Source organism: Aquarana catesbeiana, linkage group LG04 (genome assembly GCF_042186555.1).
Source record: "Aquarana catesbeiana isolate 2022-GZ linkage group LG04, ASM4218655v1, whole genome shotgun sequence".
Taxonomy (NCBI): Eukaryota; Metazoa; Chordata; class Amphibia; order Anura; family Ranidae; genus Aquarana; species Aquarana catesbeiana.
In genome coordinates this window covers 311,219,175-311,239,584 of record NC_133327.1, presented here as the reverse complement: position 1 = coordinate 311,239,584, position 20,410 = coordinate 311,219,175, and the positions used below count along the sequence as shown (strand labels likewise).

The window sequence follows — 20,410 nt, the reverse complement described above, 5'->3', positions numbered from 1 at the left end:
AGTTAGGGAAAGAGGTATAATGCAAGTAACTGGCACACATAGTCTACTGAGTGGGTTTGAAATACATTGGGGTATGAAGACATTGGTGTGGAGTGGAGTAGTGTGAAGTGTGAGTAGTGTGAAGTAGTGTGAGTAGTGTGAAGACACAAGTGGTTACGGAGTAACTAGTAACAGAGGTTTAACAAGCAGCCTGTCGATAGCATTTACCTGTTATAGGTGGAATGGCTTCTAGCATTAAGGGAGATGTTGTCGGCATTCCTTCCGCCGGCGGTCTCTCTCCCAGAGCAACCAGATTGCCGCTGTAGAGGTTCCCACTCTGTACAGAGGTACAGAAGTTCAGTAGTTAGGTTAAGTGTACGTGTCGAGCCGATGCAAGGTGCACAGCAGGGCCCACTTCGCTATTCCCTCCTAAATGCAGAATACAGAAAAGGTGTAGATTGTCACAGGGACCCGAGAGTTAGGCCACTCTCACACGGGGCGGATCCATCTGAGCGGAATTCGCCTGCTCAGCAGGGAATCTCTCCGCTGATCCCCGCTGAGCAGGTGGATGACAGGTCCTGTCCGCTTCGCTATGCAGAGCAGACAAGAACAGGGCCTGCTCTCTATGGGGCAGTTGGATAGAAATGGACTGCATGTTCGTTTCCATCTGATTGTCATCCGTTCCAACTCGCTGGACGGATGGCGAATGGATCCCCATCTGTTTGTTTTCAGCGGGTTTTGTTGGATTGGATGCCAGGCGGGTGTCACCTGACATCCGCTACCCCATAGAGGACAATGAGTGGCCTAATTGGGTCCACCTCAAAAATGGACAGGCAGGCCCGATAGGTCCGCTGGTGTGAAAGGAGCCTTAACTAGAGAGCAGTTGCAGTGCAAGCGCACATGGTGTACGTTCATTTCTAGAGGCCTGCCTTAAGGTCAAGTATTCCCCCACAGCAGCCTCAGCCTTGTCTTAGGGAATTGATGAACATGGCAAAATCAAAGGTACTCTATGTGTAGTAAAGTGACCCTATACAAGGTTCCTAGCGTAGGCCAGAAGAACCCACCCCAGGGTAGCTATCTTATGTGACCCTTGCTTAGCACCCAATGAGGAGGGAAACATGAAGACCGTGGCAAACAACTACCAACCGCCTACCTATCCCCCCCTTACACATTCCTATATATTTACTAAGGCTAGCAGCATAAGGATCAAAAATAGTTTATGTTGATTGAGAGAGTTTAGTTCCGCTTTAACATTTGTAAGTACATTTATGTTTGTTTAATTCAAATCAATAAATCTAAACTGCAGCAGAAGCATGCAAGATATAACTTAGTTTTACTTCACTCCTTTATAACTGTATGTGGTACTTTCAATAAAATGGGTTAGCCTTTTTTTCCTTTTTTTTGCTATTCATTTATTGCACAGACACTGGGGGAGATTTACTAAAACTGGTGCACATCGAAACCAATTCGGTTTGCAGCAGAACATGCAAACAGGCAAAAAATTTGTGCGAACACCATTAAAGTCTATGGGACACGAACATGAAAATTGCCATTAAAAGTGTATGGGGACCCGGGTACTACCCCAAGGCACATGTATCAATGCAAAAAAAATTTTTTTAAAAACAGAAGTTCTTTCAGGAGCAGTGATTTTAATATTGCTTAAAGCGGAGTTCCACTCTAAAGTGGAACTTCCGCTCATCGGATTCCTCCCCCCCTCCGGTGTCACAATTGGCACCTTTCAGGGGGGAGGGGGGTGCAGATACCTGTATAATACAGGTATCTGCACCCACTTCCGGGTATAGCTAGCCGCAGCTAGCCGCAGAGTCCCCGCCCACCCCCGTTGTGGGAAATACACAGTTCCCACAACACAACGGGGACCAGTGTAGACGCGCAGCGCGACTCGCGCATGCGCAGTAGGGAACCGGGCAGTGAAGCCGCAACGCTTCACTTCCCGATTCCCTCAGTGAGAATGGCGGCGGCAGCACCCGAGGATCGAGGGACGGTTCGGCCTCGGGTGCCGACATCGCTGGACCCCGGGACAGGTGAGTGTCCTTATTTTAAAAGTCAGCAGCTGCAGTATTTGCAGCTGCTGACATCTTAAAAAAAATTTTTAGCTAAACTCTGCTTTAAATTAAAACAATAAAAATGAAATATTCCTTTAAATATCATGCCTGGGGGGTCCCCTTAGTCTGACTGTAAAGTAGCGCATCTTTCCAATGCTCATAACAGTCCCGCAGCAAAATTACATTTCTAAAGGAAAAAATGTCATTTAAAATTGCTTGCGGCTGTAGTGTATTGCTGGATCCCAGCAACATACATAAAAATTCCTTGAAATAAACGGCTTGGTTTCCCCACCCCCAGTCCATTACAATGAACTTCGGGTTTGGTATGGATATTAAGGGGAATCCCGTGCCAACATTTTTTGAAAAATGGCGTGGGGGTCCCCCCAAAATCTATACCAGGCCCTTCAGGTCTGGTATGGATTTTAAGGGGAACCCCGTGCAAAAAATTTTAAAAAATAGCGTGGGGGTCCCCCCAAAATCCATACCAGACCCTTATCTGAGCACACAACCTGGCAGGCCACAGAAAAAGGGGGGACGAGAGAGCGCTCCCCCCTCCTGAACTGTACCAGGCCACACGCCCTCAACATGGGGAGGGTGCTTTGGGGTCTCATCCCCACAGTCTTTGCCCGGTGGTTGTGGGGGTCTGTGGGCAGGGGGCTTATCAGAATCTGGAAGCCCCCTTTAACAAGGGGGCCCCTAGATCCCGGCCCCCCCCTATGTGAATGGGTATGGGGTACAGCTGATGATGTTCCACTACCAGACCCTTCACTGTGATCATAGATGTCAATAACATATTAATCTGGTCTTTCTCAATTGGGGTGCCAGGGGTGGCGTCAAATGACAGCACCATTGATGACTGCCTAACACATTAATGAGGCTTCACGGAAGTGGGCTTTCTGCTGTGGTGCTGCAAATGTGTTTGTCCTGGGTGCACGCTTAATTGCATGCCCCCAGCATGGAGTCCTGGCTCTCTGAGTAACAATCAGGGGCGGACTGACCATTCGGGCACTCGGGCACTGCCCGAGGGCCCCATGCCACTAAGGGGCCCCATCAGGGTTGCCAGCCTCAATAACACCAGGGACAGTATGTAAAAATCTGTGTTTTTTTAAAAATCCCAAGATTATAGTTGCCCCGCCTCTCCAGTACCTTTTCAGTGTGCGTATGTATATTCTGTGTGTGTATACTGTGTGTGTATATTGTGTGTCTGTGTGTGTATACTGTATGTGTGTGTGTGTGTATAATCTATTGCCTGGGGGCCCCATAATCTCCTATTGCCTGGGGGCCCTATAATCTCCTATTGCCCGGGGGCCCCATAATCTTCTCCTATTGCCCGGGGGCCCCATGAGTTGTCAGTCCACCCCTGGTAATAATTAAGACCCAGGAAGACCAGCTCCCAATTACATAATCAATTTTACTAAGACTGGAGCAGCCAAGTGTGCATGGTAACCAATCAGCTTATAGCTTTCATTTTCAGAGCTGAATTGCAATTATGGGTTTTATTGCATAGTTACATTAGTCTAGCTTGGACTAATGTAATTATGCAGTCGCTGCTGCTACTGTGAACACCTCTTTCTTCTGGATCCTATTCCGAGTGCCTGCCCTGCTGCATAGTAACCACATGGAGTCACTTGCTGTGGCCCCGAAACTTGCACTTTTATCACTGTTATATAATCACTTTAATAAATAGTTGGACGTTATTTTGAAGATTGATGGTGTGCTGGTGATATACGATATGGCTTGCTTAGCATGGGCACTATTCACAGAACACCTTACATTTTTCTCAATGAATGCAAGATGTTCTCTGATTGGATGAGGTGAATAGGCAGGTAGCCTGAGACTCAGAAGACAGTGACGATCACTGAAGAAATGGTGAAGTAAGTCTCCACTTCCATAGAAGTTCAGGTATGGCAAATGAATACTAACCTTGGTACAAAACTTGTCCAATTAAACTATGCAAAAAAATCCATACTTAGAATTCAGCTTTAACTGAACAAGCTGAAGCTCAAAGCTGATTGGTTACTATGCACAGTTTCTCCAGATTTTGTCTGCTCCAGTTTTAGTAGTTGTCAGTAGGATTGATTTACTAAAACTGGAGAGTGTAAAATCTGGTGGAGCTGTGTATGTTAGCCAATCAGCTGCTAACTTCAGTTTGTTCAGTTAAGCTTTGACAAAAAAAAACCTGGAAGCTGATTGGTTTCTATGCAGAGTTGCACCAGATTTTGCACTCTCCAGTTTTAGTAAATCAACCCCACTGCGTTTAAGTAGGAAAAAAGTAAAATGCAAACAAATGTTTCCTGCCTCTACTATAAAAAAAACAACAAATGATGCACACATATATGGTATCCCCAAGCACATAAGGTGTAGGAGAATTTATATTGGCTTTTTTGCAGTTTGTTTTTTTTTTTTTGGGGGGGGGGGGGGGGGTTTGGTGGTGGGTCATGGTAATGGCATTAAAATATAAAGATAATGAAAAAAAATTATAAAATTACTTTTGGACGTTTCACAGCATAAAGCCCATTCATAAAATGCAGGCCACAATATGGGGCCTATATAGTCTTACAGAGTCTGCTTAACATAGTGGAGAAAATTCTGTATTTAAAGGTAAACCAGCAGAGCATGACCTGGGTGTTCCTCCGGGCTTTCTTTTATTAACATTGTTTAAATTATTTATATTAAAAGTGCAAGCTTTTTAAATTTACCTTAAAATGGAAGGCTGAAGGAGATCATTCAATAACACCTCTGTATTTATCCACCAGTGATTAGGGATGAGCTTCGTGTTCGAGTCGAACCCATGTTCGACTCGAACATCGTCTGTTCGCCCGTTCGCCGAATTGCGAACGATATGGGCCGTTCGCGCCAAATTCGTGTGGCGCGTTACGGCCCATAATTCACTGCGGCATCGCAGTGCATTGCTGGCTGATGATTGGCCAAGCATGCACTATGACCCGCATGCTTGGCCAATCACAGCGCCGTCTGAACAGAGAGCTGTAATTGGCCAAAGCCAAGGAGGCTTTGGCCAATTATGGCTCAGGGGATTTAGTACACGCCCCACATTATATAAGGCCGCCTGCACGGCGGCCCTGTGTAGTGTGTGTTCCAGCGTTGAGATAGATAGATAGACAGAGGGACAGTGTAATTCGATTTAAGTTAGATAGATTAGGCAGGAGAGTCAGTGAGTTAGCTGCACTTACAGTGTATTGTGTAAAGGCTTGTCTTGTTACAGTATTTACAGCTACCTGAAGAAAATTGCTGGTGTTCTTTTGATCCTATTAGTACCACAGTCAGGCAGCTAGAGTATTTACAGTTAGTGTAGTGCGACCTCTGCACAGTGTTCAGCTAAAGCTACCTGTAGAAGGTTAGTGATGTTTTCCTGATCCTATCACTACCGCAGGCAGCTAAATAAGCTACAAATTAGTGTAGTGCGAGCTCTGCACAGTGTTCAGCTAAAGCTACCTGTAGAAGGTTGGTGGTGTTTTCCTGATCCCATCACTACCGCAGGCAGCTAAATAAGCTACAAGTTAGTGTAGTGCGAGCTCTGCACAGTGTTCAGCTAAAGCTACCTGTAGAAGGTTGGTGGTGTTTTCCTGATCCTATCACTACCGCAGGCAGCTAAATAAGCTACAAGTTAGTGTAGTGTGAGCTCTACACAGTGTTCACCAAAGCTACCTGTAGAAGGTTGGTGGTGTTTTCCTGATCCTATCACTACCGCAGGCAGCTAAATAAGCTACAAGTTAGTGTAGTGTGAGCTCTACACAGTGTTCGCCAAAGCTACCTGTAGAAGGTTGGTGGTGTTTTCCTGATCCTATCACTACCGCAGGCAGCTAAATAAGCTACAAGTTAGTGTAGTCCGTCCTCCTCACAGTGTTCAGCTAAAACTACAAGTTAGTGTAGTGCGAGCTCTGCACAGTGTTCAGCTAAAGCTACCTGTAGAAGGTTGGTGGTGTTTTTCTGATCCTATCACTACCGCAGGCAGCTAAATAAGCTACAAGTTAGTGTAGTGCGTCCTCCTCACAGTGTTCAGCTAAAACTACAAGTTAGTGTAGTGCGAGCTCTGCACAGTGTTCAGCTAAAGCTACCTGTAGAAGGTTAGTGGTGTTTTCCTGATCCTATCACTACCACAGGCAGCTAAATAAGCTACAAGTTAGTGTAGTGTGAGCTCTGCACAGTGTTCAGCTAAAGCTACCTGTAGAAGGTTGGTGGTGTTTTCCTGATCCTATCACTACCGCAGGCAGCTAAATAAGCTACAAGTTAGTGTAGTGCGTCCTCCTCACAGTGTTCAGCTAAAACTACAAGTTAGTGTAGTGCGAGCTCTGCACAGTGTTCAGTTAAAGCTACCTGTAGAAGGTTGGTGGTGTTTTCCTGATCCTATCACTACCGCAGGCAACTAAATAAGCTACAAGTTAGTGTAGTGCGAGCTCTGCGCAGTGTTCAGCTAAAGCTACCTGTAGAAGGTTGGTGGTGTTTTCCTGATCCTATCACTACCGCAGGCAGCTAAATAAGCTACAAGTTAGTGTAGTGTGAGCTCTGCACAGTGTTCAGTTAAAGCTACCTGTAGAAGGTTGGTGGTGTTTTCCTGATCCTATCACTACCGCAGGCAGCTAAATAAGCTACAAATTAGTGTAGTGCGAGCTCTGCACAGTGTTCAGCTAAAGCTACCTGTAGAAGGTTGGTGGTGTTTTCCTGATCCCATTATTACCGCAGGCAGCTAAATAAGCTACAAGTTAGTGTAGTGCGAGCTCTGCACAGTGTTCAGCTAAAGCTACCTGTAGAAGGTTGGTGGTGTTTTCCTGATCCTATCACTACCGCAGGCAGCTAAATAAGCTACAAGTTAGTGTAGTGTGAGCTCTGCACAGTGTTCACCAAAGCTACCTGTAGAAGGTTGGTGGTGTTTTCCTGATCCTATCACTACCGCAGGCAGCTAAATAAGCTACAAGTTAGTGTAGTCCGTCCTCCTCACAGTGTTCAGCTAAAACTACAAGTTAGTGTAGTGCGAGCTCTGCACAGTGTTCAGCTAAAGCTACCTGTAGAAGGTTGGTGGTGTTTTCCTGATCCTATCACTACCGCAGGCAGCTAAATAAGCTACAAGTTAGTGTAGTGCGTCCTCCTCACAGTGTTCAGCTAAAACTACAAGTTAGTGTAGTGCGAGCTCTGCACAGTGTTCAGCTAAAGCTACAAGTTAGTGTAGTGCGTCCTCCTCACAGTGTTCAGCTAAAACTACAAGTTAGTGTAGTGCGAGCTCTGCACAGTGTTCAGCTAAAGCTACCTGTAGAAGGTTAGTGGTGTTTTCCTGATCCTATCACTACCGCAGGCAGCTAAATAAGCTACAAGTTAGTGTAGTGCGAGCTCTGCACAGTGTTCAGCTAAAGCTACTTGTAGAAGGTTGGTGGTGTTTTCCTGATCCTATCACTACCGCAGGCAGCTAAATAATCTACAAGTTCATTTTTTGCGAGCTCTGCACAGTGTTCAGCTAAAGCTACCTGTAGAAGGTTGGTGGTGTTTTCCTGATCCTATCACTACCACAGGCAGCTAAATAAGCTACAAGTTAGTGTAGTGTGAGCTCTGCACAGTGTTCAGATAAAGCTACCTGTAGAAGGTTGGTGGTGTTTTCCTGATCCTATCACTACCGCAGGCAGCTAAATAAGCTACAAGTTAGTGTAGTGCGTCCTCCTCACAGTGTTCAGCTAAAACTACAAGTTAGTGTAGTGCGAGCTCTGCACAGTGTTCAGTTAAAGCTACCTGTAGAAGGTTGGTGGTGTTTTCCTGATCCTATCACTACCGCAGGCAGCTAAATAAGCTACAAGTTAGTGTAGTGCGAGCTCTGCGCAGTGTTCAGCTAAAGCTACCTGTAGAAGGTTGGTGGTGTTTTCCTGATCCTATCACTACCGCAGGCAGCTAAATAAGCTACAAGTTAGTGTAGTGTGAGCTCTGCACAGTGTTCAGTTAAAGCTACCTGTAGAAGGTTGGTGGTGTTTTCCTGATCCTATCACTACCGCAGGCAGCTAAATAAGCTACAAGTTAGTGTAGTGCGTCCTCCTCACAGTGTTCAGCTAAAACTACAAGTTAGTGTAGTGCGAGCTCTGCACAGTGCTCAGCTAAAGCTACCTGTAGAAGGTTGGTGGTGTTTTCCTGATCCTATCACTACCGCAGGCAGCTAAATAAGCTACAAGTTAGTTTTTTGCGAGCTCTGCACAGTGTTCAGCTAAAGCTACCTGTAGAAGGTTGGTGGTGTTTTCCTGATCCTATCACTACCGCAGGCAGATAAGTAAGCTACAAGTTCTTTTTTTGCGAGCTCTGCACAGTGTTCAGCTAAAGCTACCTGTAGAAGGTTGGTGGTGTTCTCATACTACAGGCAGGCAGTTGATTTTGCTAGCTGCAGTATCAGTATATATATATATATATATATATATATATATATATATATATATCCCAGCTTAGTGCAGCTACAGGCCATTAGTATGTCTGGAAGGCCAACAAGGAGAGACAGACAGTCACAAGCCAATAAAAGAGGGCAAGCAGGCTCTGTGTCTAGAGGCAACAGTGCTGGTCGTGGAGACGGTGCATCCTCATCAGCACGTGGCCGTGGCCTTTCGTCAGCTGGCTGTGTTGAGCCGCAACATGTAGAAGACTTGGTCGAGTGGATGACCAAGCCGTCCTCAACCTCCTCATCCTCTCTCACCCATGCTCAGGGTACTTTGTCTGGCAAAGCAGCTGCCAACGTGGCCTCTTCCCTCGGCTCAATGGCATCAGTGACTCCTTCCCTAGCCCCACCATGTCCTCCTGAGGAGTCCCTCAAACTGTTTGACCACAGTGTTGGGTACATGCTCCAGGAGGATGCCCAGCGTTTAGAAGGCTCTGTTTATGATACTGATCTAAATAAAGGCAGTAACATGAGCACGGACAGAGGGGGTGCCCAAGAAGGACAGCAATCTGGCAGTCTGCACCGCTGAAAGAAGTTCGCTCCCAGCCATCCACATGCCCAGCGGTTGAATACTAGCTTGGCAAAATTGCTAGCACTTCAACTGCTGCCTTTTCAGTTGGTAGACTCTGCCCCCTTCTGTGAGTTTGTGGAATGTGCGGTTCCTCAGTGGCAGGTACCCAAACACCACTTTTTCTCATGGAAGGCGATTCCGGCTCTCTACCGGCATGTGGAAGGCAATGTCCATGCCTCGCTGGACAGGGCGGTCAGCGGTAAGGTGCATATTACCGCTGACTCATGGTCCAGCAGGCATGGACAGGGACGTTACTTAAGTTTCACCACGCATTGGGTGACTCTGCTGGAAGCTGGGAAGGATGCAGGACAAGGTGCAGTAGTGTTGGAGGTTGTTTTGCCACCACGCCTCCAAAATGCCACTACTAATGATTGTGACACACCTCTCTCCTCCACCCCCTCCTCTTCTTCTTCCTCCATGGCCTCTTCCTGTGCTTTGGCCTCTGAACCAGCGGTGCTCTGTAGGCGTTCAAGGGGCTACGCAAGAATGCAGGCCAAAAGATGTCATGCAATGCTTGAGCTGGTGTGCTTGGGGGACAGGAGCCACACTGGGGCAGAGGTTCTGTCAGCTCTGCAGGGGCAGGTTCAGAGGTGGTTGACGCCACGCCAACTTAAGGCAGCAATGGTGGTTTGCGACAATGGCACCAACCTCCTCTCTGCCCTCCGACAGGGACAACTGACCCATGTGCCCTGTTTGGCTCAATGTCCTTAACTTGGTGGTGCAGCGGTTCTTGGGCAGGTACCCGGGCTTACAGGATGTCCTGAGGCAGGCCAGGAAAGTCTGTGTGCATTTCCGCCGGTCATATAATGCCAGTGCTCGGCTGGCAGACCTCCAAAAGGAATTCAACCTGCCCAAGAACCGCCTAATCTGTGACATGCCCACCAGGTGGAACTCAACGTTGGCCATGCTGCAGCAGCTGCACATGCAGCAGAGGGCCATCAATGAGTACCTGTGTGACTATGGCACGCCAGTGGGCCATGATCAGGGATACATGCACTGTCATGTCACCATTTGAGGAGGCCACGAGGATGGTGAGCAGTGACAGTGCATGCATCAGTGATACTGTCCCCCTTGTCCACCTGTTGGAGCACACGCTGCGTGGAATAATGGACAGGGCACTTGAGGCAGAACAGAGGCAGGAAGAGGAGGACTTTCTTAGCTCTCAAGGCCCCCTTTATCCAGACAGTGCTCCTGCGTGCCCGCCGATCATACAGGAAGAGGACGAGGAGGAAGAGGAGGAGGAGGATTGTGTCAGTATGGAGGTGGAGACTGGCACTCAGCATCAGCAGCAGTCTTTAAGGGATCAGTCCCAAGAAACACATGGACTTGTACGTGGCTGGGAGGAGGTGGCTGTGGACCATGTCATCCTTAGTGACCCAGAGGACTCCGGACCGAATGCCTCAGCAAACCTACGCTGCATGGCCTCCCTGATCCTGCAAAGCCTGCGTAAGGATCCTCGTATTCGTGGTATCAAGTAGAAGGACCAATACTGGCTGGCAACCCTCCTTGATCCACGTTACAAGGGTAAGGTTGCGGACCTTATCTTGCCATCACAGTGGGAGCAGAGGATGAAACATCCTCGGGAGGCCTTGCAGAAAGGTCTGTGCAACGCATTCCCAGAGACTGGGAGGTTACAAACTCCTGTTTCTGGACAACGTGTTGCTGAGGCTTCGGTCAGTCAAAGAAGGAGCGGTGGAGAAGGTGGCCGTCTGACCGATGCGTTCAGACAATTTTTTAGTCCGCAGCCCCAAGGTATGATCGGTTCCAGCAACCATCGGCAGCGTCTGTTTTACATGGTGCAGGAATACCTAGGGGCAAGATCTGACTTGGACACCTTTCCCACCGAAAATCCTCTGGGTTACTGGGTCTTGAGGACGGATCACTGGCCAGAGCTTGCACAGTATGCAATTGAGCTACTGGCCTGTCCTGCATCCAGCGTTCTTTCGGAATGCACATTCAGTGCTTCTGGAGGCTTTGTAACCGATCACAGGGTGCGTCTGTCCACTGACTCGGTTGATGGACTGACCTTCATAAAAATGAATCAGTCTTGGATCACCACCAGCTACCAAGCACCTGATGCTGATGTAGCCGAATAATTTTTTTTTTAAATCTCAGATCCCTTCAAAGACTGCCTATGCTGATGCTGAGTGACTATCCTGAGTAATTATCCTCTTCCTCCTCAATGATCATGCTGATAGCTTGTAAGAACATTTTTGGTTCTGGGCACCGTCACCGGTGCCTAAGGCCCAATTTTTCAGCCCCTGTTTAACAGGGGCGTGTAATTACAATTTTTGATGCAATACTTTGCAGCAGGGCTTGTTCCCGCGTTCCAACTAGAGTATCTGTGAGGAGTTGCAGTGTTGTGGCACCAGCACCAGTGCCTAAGGCACAATTTTTCAGCCCCTGTTTAACAGGAGCGTGTAATTACAATTTTTGATGCAATACTTTGCAGCAGGGCTCGTTCCCGCGTTCCAACTAGAGTATCTGTGAGGGTTTGCAGTGTTGTGGCACCAGCACCAGTGCCTAAGGCCCAATTTTTCAGCCCCTGTTCAACAGGGGCATGTAATTACAATTCTTGATCTAATATTTCACAGCTGGGCCGTTTCTGCGCCCACCAAGATTAACTGTGAGGACTTACAGTGTTGTGCCACCAGCACCACCACCACCACCAAAGGCCCAATTTTTCAGCCCCTGTTCAACAGGGGCATGTTATTACAATTTTTGATGCAATACTTTGCAGCAGGGCTCGTTCCTGCGTTCCAACTAGTGTATCTGTGAGGGGTTGCAGTGTTGTGGCACCAGCACCATTGCCTAAGGCACAATTTTTCAGCCCCTGTGTTGTGCCACCAGCACCACCACCACCACCAAAGGCCCAATTTTTCTGGCCCTGTTCAACAGGGGCATGTAATTACAATTTTTGATTGAATATTTCACAGCAGGGCCCATTTCTGCTCCCACCAAGATTAACTGTGAGGACTTACAGTGTTGTGCCACCAGCACCACCACCAGCACCAAAGGCCCAATTTTTCAGCCCCTGTTCAACAGAGGCATGTAATTACAATTCTTGATATAATATTTCACAGCAGGGCTCGTTTCTGCGCCCACCAAGATTAACTGTGAGGACTTACAGTGTTGTGCCACCAGCACCACCACCACCACCAAAGGCCCAATTTTTCAGCCCCTGTTCAACAGGGGCATGTAATTAGAATTCTTGATCTAATATTTCACAGCAGGGCCCGTTCATGCTCCCACCAAGAGTAACTGTGAGGACTTACAGTGTTGTGGCACCAGCATTACCATCACCAAAGGCCCAATTTTTCTGGCCCTGTTCAACAGGGGCATGTAATTACAATTCTTGATCTAATATTTCACAGCAGGGCTCTGTGAGGGCTTACAGTGTTGAGGCCACAACAACACCTAAGGCCCAAATTTCTGCTAAGTATATAGGGCAGGCCCCTACTTTCAAACATCCAACTTACAAACGACTCCTACTTGCAAACGGAAGGAGACAACAGGAAATGAGATGAAATCTACCCCATAGGAAGGGAAGTTCTCTCCTGTAAGAGTTAATATGGGAAAAACTTTTCTCCTTTCCACTGATGCTTTATCACCAATCCTTGTTTCACTAAAAACCCCACATTTTCAAAAAACATTTGTCATTGGGACAAAAAGTGAGTTGAAATCTTCTGAAGAGGAGCACAGACAGCAAAACAAATTTCCTGTTTTCCAAAAAGCTTAAAAACAGATTTTTTGGCTGGAGCTACACTTTAAAAATGTACCAGTTCAAAATTACAAACAGATTCTACTTAACAACAAACCTACAGTCCCTGTCTTGTTTGCACCGCCTGTATACTGCTGTTCAGAGTATATAGGGCCTTGGGGCCCCACGCCTTTCTTTTTTTTAATTTGGGTGCGGGGTTCCCCTTAATATCCATACAGGACCCAAAGGGCCTGGTAATGGACTGGAGGGTACCCATGCTGTTTGTCTCACTGATTTTCATCCATATTGCCAGGACCCGACATTACATTAAAGCCGCAAGCAGTTTTAAATTACTTTTTTTTTCTTTAAAAATGTCATTTTGTGCAGGGACTGTTCTAAGCACAGGAAACACGCGCCACTTTACAGGCATACTATAGACACCCCCCAGGTACGATATATAAAGGAATATTTCACTTTTTTTTTTTTTTTTTACTTTAAGCATCATTAAAATCCCAAAAAAAGCTGTTTTTAAAAGTTTTTTTTGCATTAATACATGTCCCCTGGGGCAGGACCCCGGTCCCCAAACCCTTTTTAGGACAATACCATGCAAATTAGCCTTTAAAATTAGCACTTTTGATTTCGAACGTTCGAGTCCCATAGACGTCAATGGGGTTCTAACGTTCGTGCAAATTTTCGGTCCGTTCGCAGGCTCTGGTGCGAACCGAACCGGGGGGTGTTCGGCTCATCCCTACCAGTGATCTTAAAACTGGTAATTATCCCTGCCTAGTATTATATTTGGTGGCCTGGTAGACTATGCCATGGTTGCCATATTTCATCTGTCAGTCTGCATTACATTACAATGCAAAACCACATGTAGGCACTGAATACTTATTATTATTATTATTATTATTATTATTATTATTATTATTATACAACAATTTGCGCAGCGCTTTACAATATGGGGGCACACAGTACAGTTACAATACAATTCAATACAGGAGGGTTTAGAGGGCCCTGCTCGTTACAGCTTATTATAATTCTTAGTTATTTAAAGGTAAAAAAATTGGTTTTATAATAATAAATCATGTTGATTTTTTTTTATTTTTTTATTTGTGTAAAGCATGTCACAGAAATTTACTGTACTAATTACTAGGATCTACCAAAGAATCCCATATCTGAGCCCATTGCCACATAGAACAGTAGACTTGGCACAGATGCGTTTAGACTGCATTGTCAAAAATGCTGTCATTGCAAGTTATGTTTAGAGCAGCTACAGACTGTCATCCTGAAATAAAACAGAGAGTGCATCTACCACCGTTGTAATCTGTGCACAGTTGTTGGCACAAGCAATTGAGCAGCAAAATGTTTATAGGCGTGTTGTGAATGTTTCAGATGTACTTTGGAGTTATTCAGCATTGTCCTTGCCTGAGCTATTAAAGTAACATTTACTACTATTATATACTGTTATATATATCATATTTTTACTATTATTATATATATCATATGTTTACTATTACTATATATTGTTCATCAGGAGGCTCTCATTGTTTTACGAAAATTGATAGGAGAGGAATATGATTGTGCCTGCCTTGCAGAACCTGATATGACATACAGTACACATTTGGAAAGATAGGACATAAAGATGCATTGATAGAGCCACTGTGTCAGCAACATTGCGCCAGCTGTCAGGTTAATGCACGTGTGAGAATTCCAGTGTTAATTTTGTCAACAAAAACCTTTTTGTCAAAACTTTCCTCAGCGGCCTTTGTACGGTGATGAAAACGAAATGAAAAGTACACCACATTTTCGCCCAATGACGAAAACTATGACGAAAATCTATTACGTTTTTGTTAACAAATGAAAGAAAATTGTGAGGCAGGGGCGTTTATCCTCATGAACTTCAGATGGGAAAGAAGCAGCGCCAATCTAAGTGCAGCATGTGAAGCAAAAAGGAACATTTATTAGGTATTGCACTTGCAGGATAAGACTGAGTGCATGGCATGTAAAGGAGACCAAGCAGTGAAGTCCCCCTGGATGGAGAGCTGTGGTGTCTTACGTTGTCGGCCACACCTGTGGTTTCCATTACTCCGGGCAGTGGGTGGGAGAGCAAGTGAGCATCACCGGGGAGACAGAAAGACTGTGGTGGATTTTGGCGTGGCGCGCTTCAGAAGTATGCATGCTCCTTGCTCAGGCTTTCCGAGCAGGTATTTCAGCTGAGGTTAAAGTGCCGGTGGAGAACAAGGCTCAGTGCACCAGTTCCAGCCATAACCCCACAGAAACAGCACAGCGAGTGGCGGCCACAGGGATATGCCAGTGGTGTAATATATTAAATAAACAGTGGTTTATTCATGACACAAACAGCAAGGAATAATAGTATAAAAACATAAGTGAAAAAATATAGAAGTAAAAGATAATGTCATAAAATGATCTGTCCAAGATAAAAGGAAGTAAAAAAATAGGATAAAAAATAATAAATGATAAAAATAATAGAAAATAAAAAACAATAGATGGGGTCTAAAAGTTCAGCTCTCCATCCACATAGACTTCACTGCTTGGTCTCTTTTATATGCCATTTACTTGGTCTTATCCTGTAAGTGCAATGCCTAATAAATGTTCCTTTTTGCTTCACATAGTGCACTTAGATTGGTGCTGCTTCTCTCCCATCCTCTTTACATACAGAGCCACTTCTTACTCTGATGGCTGGCTGCCTATTCACTAAACACATTCAATTTTAGTTGACTAAAATGTACTGGAGATTTTAGTCAACTAAAATATGACTAAAACTAAAACAATTGCCGATGACTAAAATGGGACTAAAACTAAAATGGCATTTTAGTCAAAAGACTATAACTAAAACCAAATTTAAAATTTGATGCCAAAATTAACACTGGAGCTTGCACAACAGCACATTACAGTGTATGCACAAGTACATACTGGTGCCAAGCAGATACTGGTGTCTGAGCTCTGCATAGGATTCATGCTAAATGATCTTTTAGCCTGTACTCCCATGATTCTTGATCCTGAAACTTATATTGACCTTGTTATTTTCCCTACTTCCGCTTGACACACTTTGGATTGCCCCATTTGTCTGATTGCTGCTTATATCCATTATTGACCTTGGCCTGAACTTCAAACCAAGATTCTGCCTATCAACTTAGGACCTCACTGCCTGCATGTTGCCAGCCTCTGCCTCTTTCTGACTGATCCTGCCAACAACGTGTTGCCCTTTGCTTTGTTGTTACTGGACCTTGTTGCTCGAATGCTCATAACTAAACTTAGTTGTACCCCTGCTCACCTGATACCAGTGCTCCCAGGTTCCAGTCTTCAGTGTCTGCACCCTGTGCCCTTCCATCGCCCTTGCAGACCCTGTCTTATCTTTCAGGGGTGCTTGGACGGGAACTGTGCAAGAGGCCATCCTTGAAATTTCAGACGCCTTATACAGGTCCATAACACACAGTGAAAATATCCCCTATCTCTCCAAAGAGGTGGAACTTGAGATAACTCTGCAGATAGAGCTGCAGGGAATACATTTTGTACCAGCACAATGCTAATGTCATTCAGCAGCTTGGGCCTAGAGTTAAAAAGAAGTACAATGTGCTCTTAGTTTTAAAAATAATTCCAAATAGTCTTTGCAATTGCAATCAACCTAAAAGAGACATTTTAATGTAATCCTGCTTTGGAAGTAATAACTGTCTATACAAGGGTTACTTTTACATAGCTGACATCCTATTTTTTGGACACACTTAATCCAAAATGATGGTAGGACATCTGCAGCATTTGTGTCTCCTTTTCAGCCAAACAGATGGACTTCACTATTTTATTTTTGCAAGGCTTGCAAAACTTCTAGAAAGCTTAGGAAAGTTGTTAAATCCTTGTGCAAGCAACGTCGGCCAGATTAGGAAGAAATCGCGTTATACAAAGTAACTTTCACTTCAAGTACAATCGTAAAACAAGGTATAAGAAACTTATAAACATCAGGATAGAATAAGTGATATTCCAGACCTTCTCAAAACCCCTTGCAGTTACCAAGCAGAAACGTTCCTTTTTTAACTGAAGATATAAAACAAATATTGCTCGCTCATCGTACATGTTCTTGGTGAATTCCCCCGTTACTAAACCCAATAAAAATAGTTATTACATGGGAAAACAAATAATGTGTAAGTCGTAACAGAACCCCCCAGTATTCCCTGTTACTGTATAAGCGACCTATCGGACTGTTCTTCATTAATGCAGCAACTGATTTAGAATATGGTTACTTTTTCCAATCCATGTAACAGTTACTATTGTGAGAAAAAAAAATATTAGGATTCCTACCCTGCTGCAGCATATGATGCCAAGAGGCAAAGAATGGGAGGAAAAATGAGAAGGCCCTTCAGCAGCATCTTGTTCAGTCAGTTCCAAGTTCTCCACAGGCTGCTTTATTCTCTCGTGTCTCCAGAGGCTTTATTTTTATTTAATCTTCAGGAAGTTCTTATTGGAGCAAAGAAGTAAATCGTGTTAATATGCACAGCAGTCAGTGATTCATGCAGTCAGCCCAGAACCATCCCCACCCCTTTCCCTTTCTCTGCCGACACTGTACATGGCTGCCGAGCTCTTGTAACGAGCACTGGTTAATTCCCATGCTGACGATGAATACAGTACATACCTGTGCTGAACACAACAGATGAAGAAGACACATTTCAAAAAGCGTGTATGAGTGTGGGAAGAGTCTGTGAAGTGCAAAGTATGTACCACACCCTCATTGATGAGTTTAGACGTGAAGTAAGCTAATGATAATGTGGAAAATATGCCCTAGCCACAAGTGAGTCAGTAGTAGAAGGGTACACTGTATAGGATTACTTCCCACAGTCTCCGACAGAATCTCCTTACACTGCTGTTTTCCTTATGAGGTATATGGAAGCTTACTGCTGTGCAGAGAGAACGACAAAATACATTTTATACTGATGTGTGGGCCGTGATAATGACTTTCACATGAACAGAGGAAATCTGTATTAAAGCTGTATTAACCACTTCAATACCGGCACTTTCGCACATTCCTGCCCAGGCCAATTTTCAGCTTTCAGCATTGTCACTTTTTAAATGACAATTGCGCGGTCATTCTACACTGTACACAAACTAAATTTTTATGATTTTGTTCCCACAAATAGAGCTCTCTTTTGGTGGTATTTGATCACCTCTGCGGTTTCTATTTTTTGCTAAAACGAATAAAAAATGACAGAAATTTTTTTTAAATAAAAAGTTTTTCTTTGTTTTTGTTATAAAATTTTGTAAATAAGTACGTTTTCTCCTTCACTGATGGGCACTGATAAGCTGCACTGATGGGCACTGATAAGGCGGCACCAATTAGATGGCACTGATTCGGTGGCACTGATGGGCATTGACGATGGGCACTGATAGGCTGCACTGATGGGCACTGATAGGCAGCACTGATAGGTGGCACTGATATGCGGCACTGATGGGCATTGATAGGCAGCACTGATGGGCACTGATAGGCAGCACTGATAGGTGGCACTGATATGCGGCACTGATGGGCATTGATAGGCAGCACTGATGGGCACTCATAGGTGGCACTGGTGGGCACTGATAGGCAACACTGATGGGCACTGAAAGGCTGCACTGATGGGTACTTATGGGTGGCACTGATAGGTGGCACTGCTGGGCACTGATGGGCACTGATAGGCAGCACTGATTGGTGCTGAAAGGTGGCATTGATGGGCACTGATGGCTGGCACTAGCACTGGCTTTCACTGATAGGCATCACTGATGGCATTGGCACTTTTCACTGGCACTGATTGGCAGCTGCCTGGGCACTGATTGGCATTTCCCTGGTGAACTAGGGTGGCATACCTGGTGGTCCAGTGTGGTGGCCATCCCTGGTAGTCCTGGCGGCATCCTGGTGGTCCTGGGCAGGCATTCGAGAGGGGGCTGTGCTGATAAAAAATCAGTACATACCCCCCCCCATCAGGAGAGCAGCCGATCGGATTTCCTCTACTCGCGTCTGACAGACGTGAGTGAGGAAAAGCCCATCAACCGCTCTTCCTGTTTACATCGTGATCAGCCGTGATTGGACACAGCTGATCACGTGGTAAAGAGTCTTTGTCAGAGACTCTTTACCTAGATCGGAGTTGCGGTGTACCAGACTGACACACCGCAACAACAATTGCCATGGTGCGCGCCCCCGGGGCGTACAGCGGTTTAATGTCCTGAGAACGTCATGTGACGTCATATGACCACTTTGCCAACGTCATATTGCTATATGGCGGGCGGCAAGTGGTTAAACTCAAAAATAGAAAAAGTATTATATTGCAGCTTACCAATTCTTAGATGTGATGTCTACATTTTTTTTATTATTTTTTTTTTCATTTTTTCACCTTGGTAATCCAGCTTATAATGCCTCGTACACAAAATCAGATAATCATACAACTTATGGTTCACATTTTGTTGCATAATACTAAAATCAAATTCAACAGTGCATTTTATGCTCTACGAAATGTACGATTTTTTTCGTACGATTCTGTAAAACCTTCCTGTTTGCGTAGCTACGTATTAAAAATGATGTCAAATACGTGTGACCCCTGTGTCTGCCATGCTTTTTGGCTATTTCCGTTCGTATTTTTCTCCCATCTCCTACCAGGTTATTTTCGTGTTTCCGATCAAGCGTGGTGCTTGTCTATTGTTTTTTAGCTGACGCATACTGTACCAATTAACCACTTCACGCAAATCGGTGTACTTTGGCGATAAAAATCGTTGTTATGGCAACAGCTAGCTGCCATAACCTCGATATTTTCAGGAACGGCGTGCGTTTCTCTTTCAGATAAAAGTGGTCTCTGCGGTGGATTCACTGCAAGATCACTTTTATCGGTGGCGGGAGAGGGCCCCCTCCCGCCACGCTCCGGTCATCTCCGCCACTTACCGGAGCCATTGGTAGCGGCAGAGACGATCGCATCCATTCCCCTCACTGCCTAGATGCCGAGTGAGAGAAAGATGGCCCTGCTCGGCTCCATAGCATTGGAGGGCCAAAGCGACGTCAAACGTCACTTTCACCCAATGCTCTTAAAGGGGACTTTTTTTTTTTTTTTAAATGACATTTAATTTTTTTTTTGTTTATTGCATTTTAGTGTAAATTTGAGATCTGAGGTCTTTTTGACCCCAGATCTCATATTTAAGAGGTCTTGTCATGCTTTTTTCTATTACAAGGGATGTTTACATTCCCTGTAGTAGGAATAAAAGTGACCCAATTTTTTTTTTTAAAGGCCAGTGTAAAAATAAAAAATAAAAGGCAAAATTAATTAAAAATGTTTTTTTTTTAAAGCACCCCGTCCCACAGAGATCGCGCGCAGAAGCGAACACATACGTAAGTCACGCCCGCATATGAAAACAGTGTTCAAACCACACATGTGCGGTATTGCCGTGATCGTTAGAGCAAGAACAATAATATAATAATATAACTGGTAACCTGTAAACAATTTTAAATGTCACCAATGGAGATTTTTAAGTGCCAAAGTTTGTCGCCATTCCACGAGCAGGCGCAATTTTGAAGATTGCATCTGCCTAGATGCTGAGTGAGAGAAAGATGGCCCCGCTCGGCTCCATAGCATTGGAGGGCCAAAGCGATGTCAAACGTCACTTTCGCCCAATGCTCTTAAAGGGGACTTTTTTTTTTTTTTTTAAATGACATT

The 20,410-nt window shown here is 45.0% G+C and overlaps 1 protein-coding gene across 2 annotated transcripts in view; it reads right to left on the bottom strand.

Annotated features, from left to right (window-relative positions):
* LOC141140046 (CD109 antigen-like) overlaps positions 1-17,500 on the bottom strand; it is a 343,299-nt gene extending 325,799 nt beyond the window's left edge. The window contains exons 1-2 of one of the 2 annotated variants that reach the window (XM_073626809.1): positions 17,377-17,500; positions 17,046-17,201 (exon numbers count right to left, since the gene is read on the bottom strand). In XM_073626809.1, the coding sequence (XP_073482910.1) occupies positions 17,046-17,113 (68 nt within the window). In that variant the 5' untranslated portion in view covers positions 17,114-17,201; positions 17,377-17,500. Of the gene's footprint in view, positions 1-17,045; positions 17,335-17,376 lie in introns of those variants that run through there. The other variant, XM_073626808.1, reaches the window with a different exon arrangement.
* Positions 17,501-20,410: the final 2,910 nt, after the last annotated feature.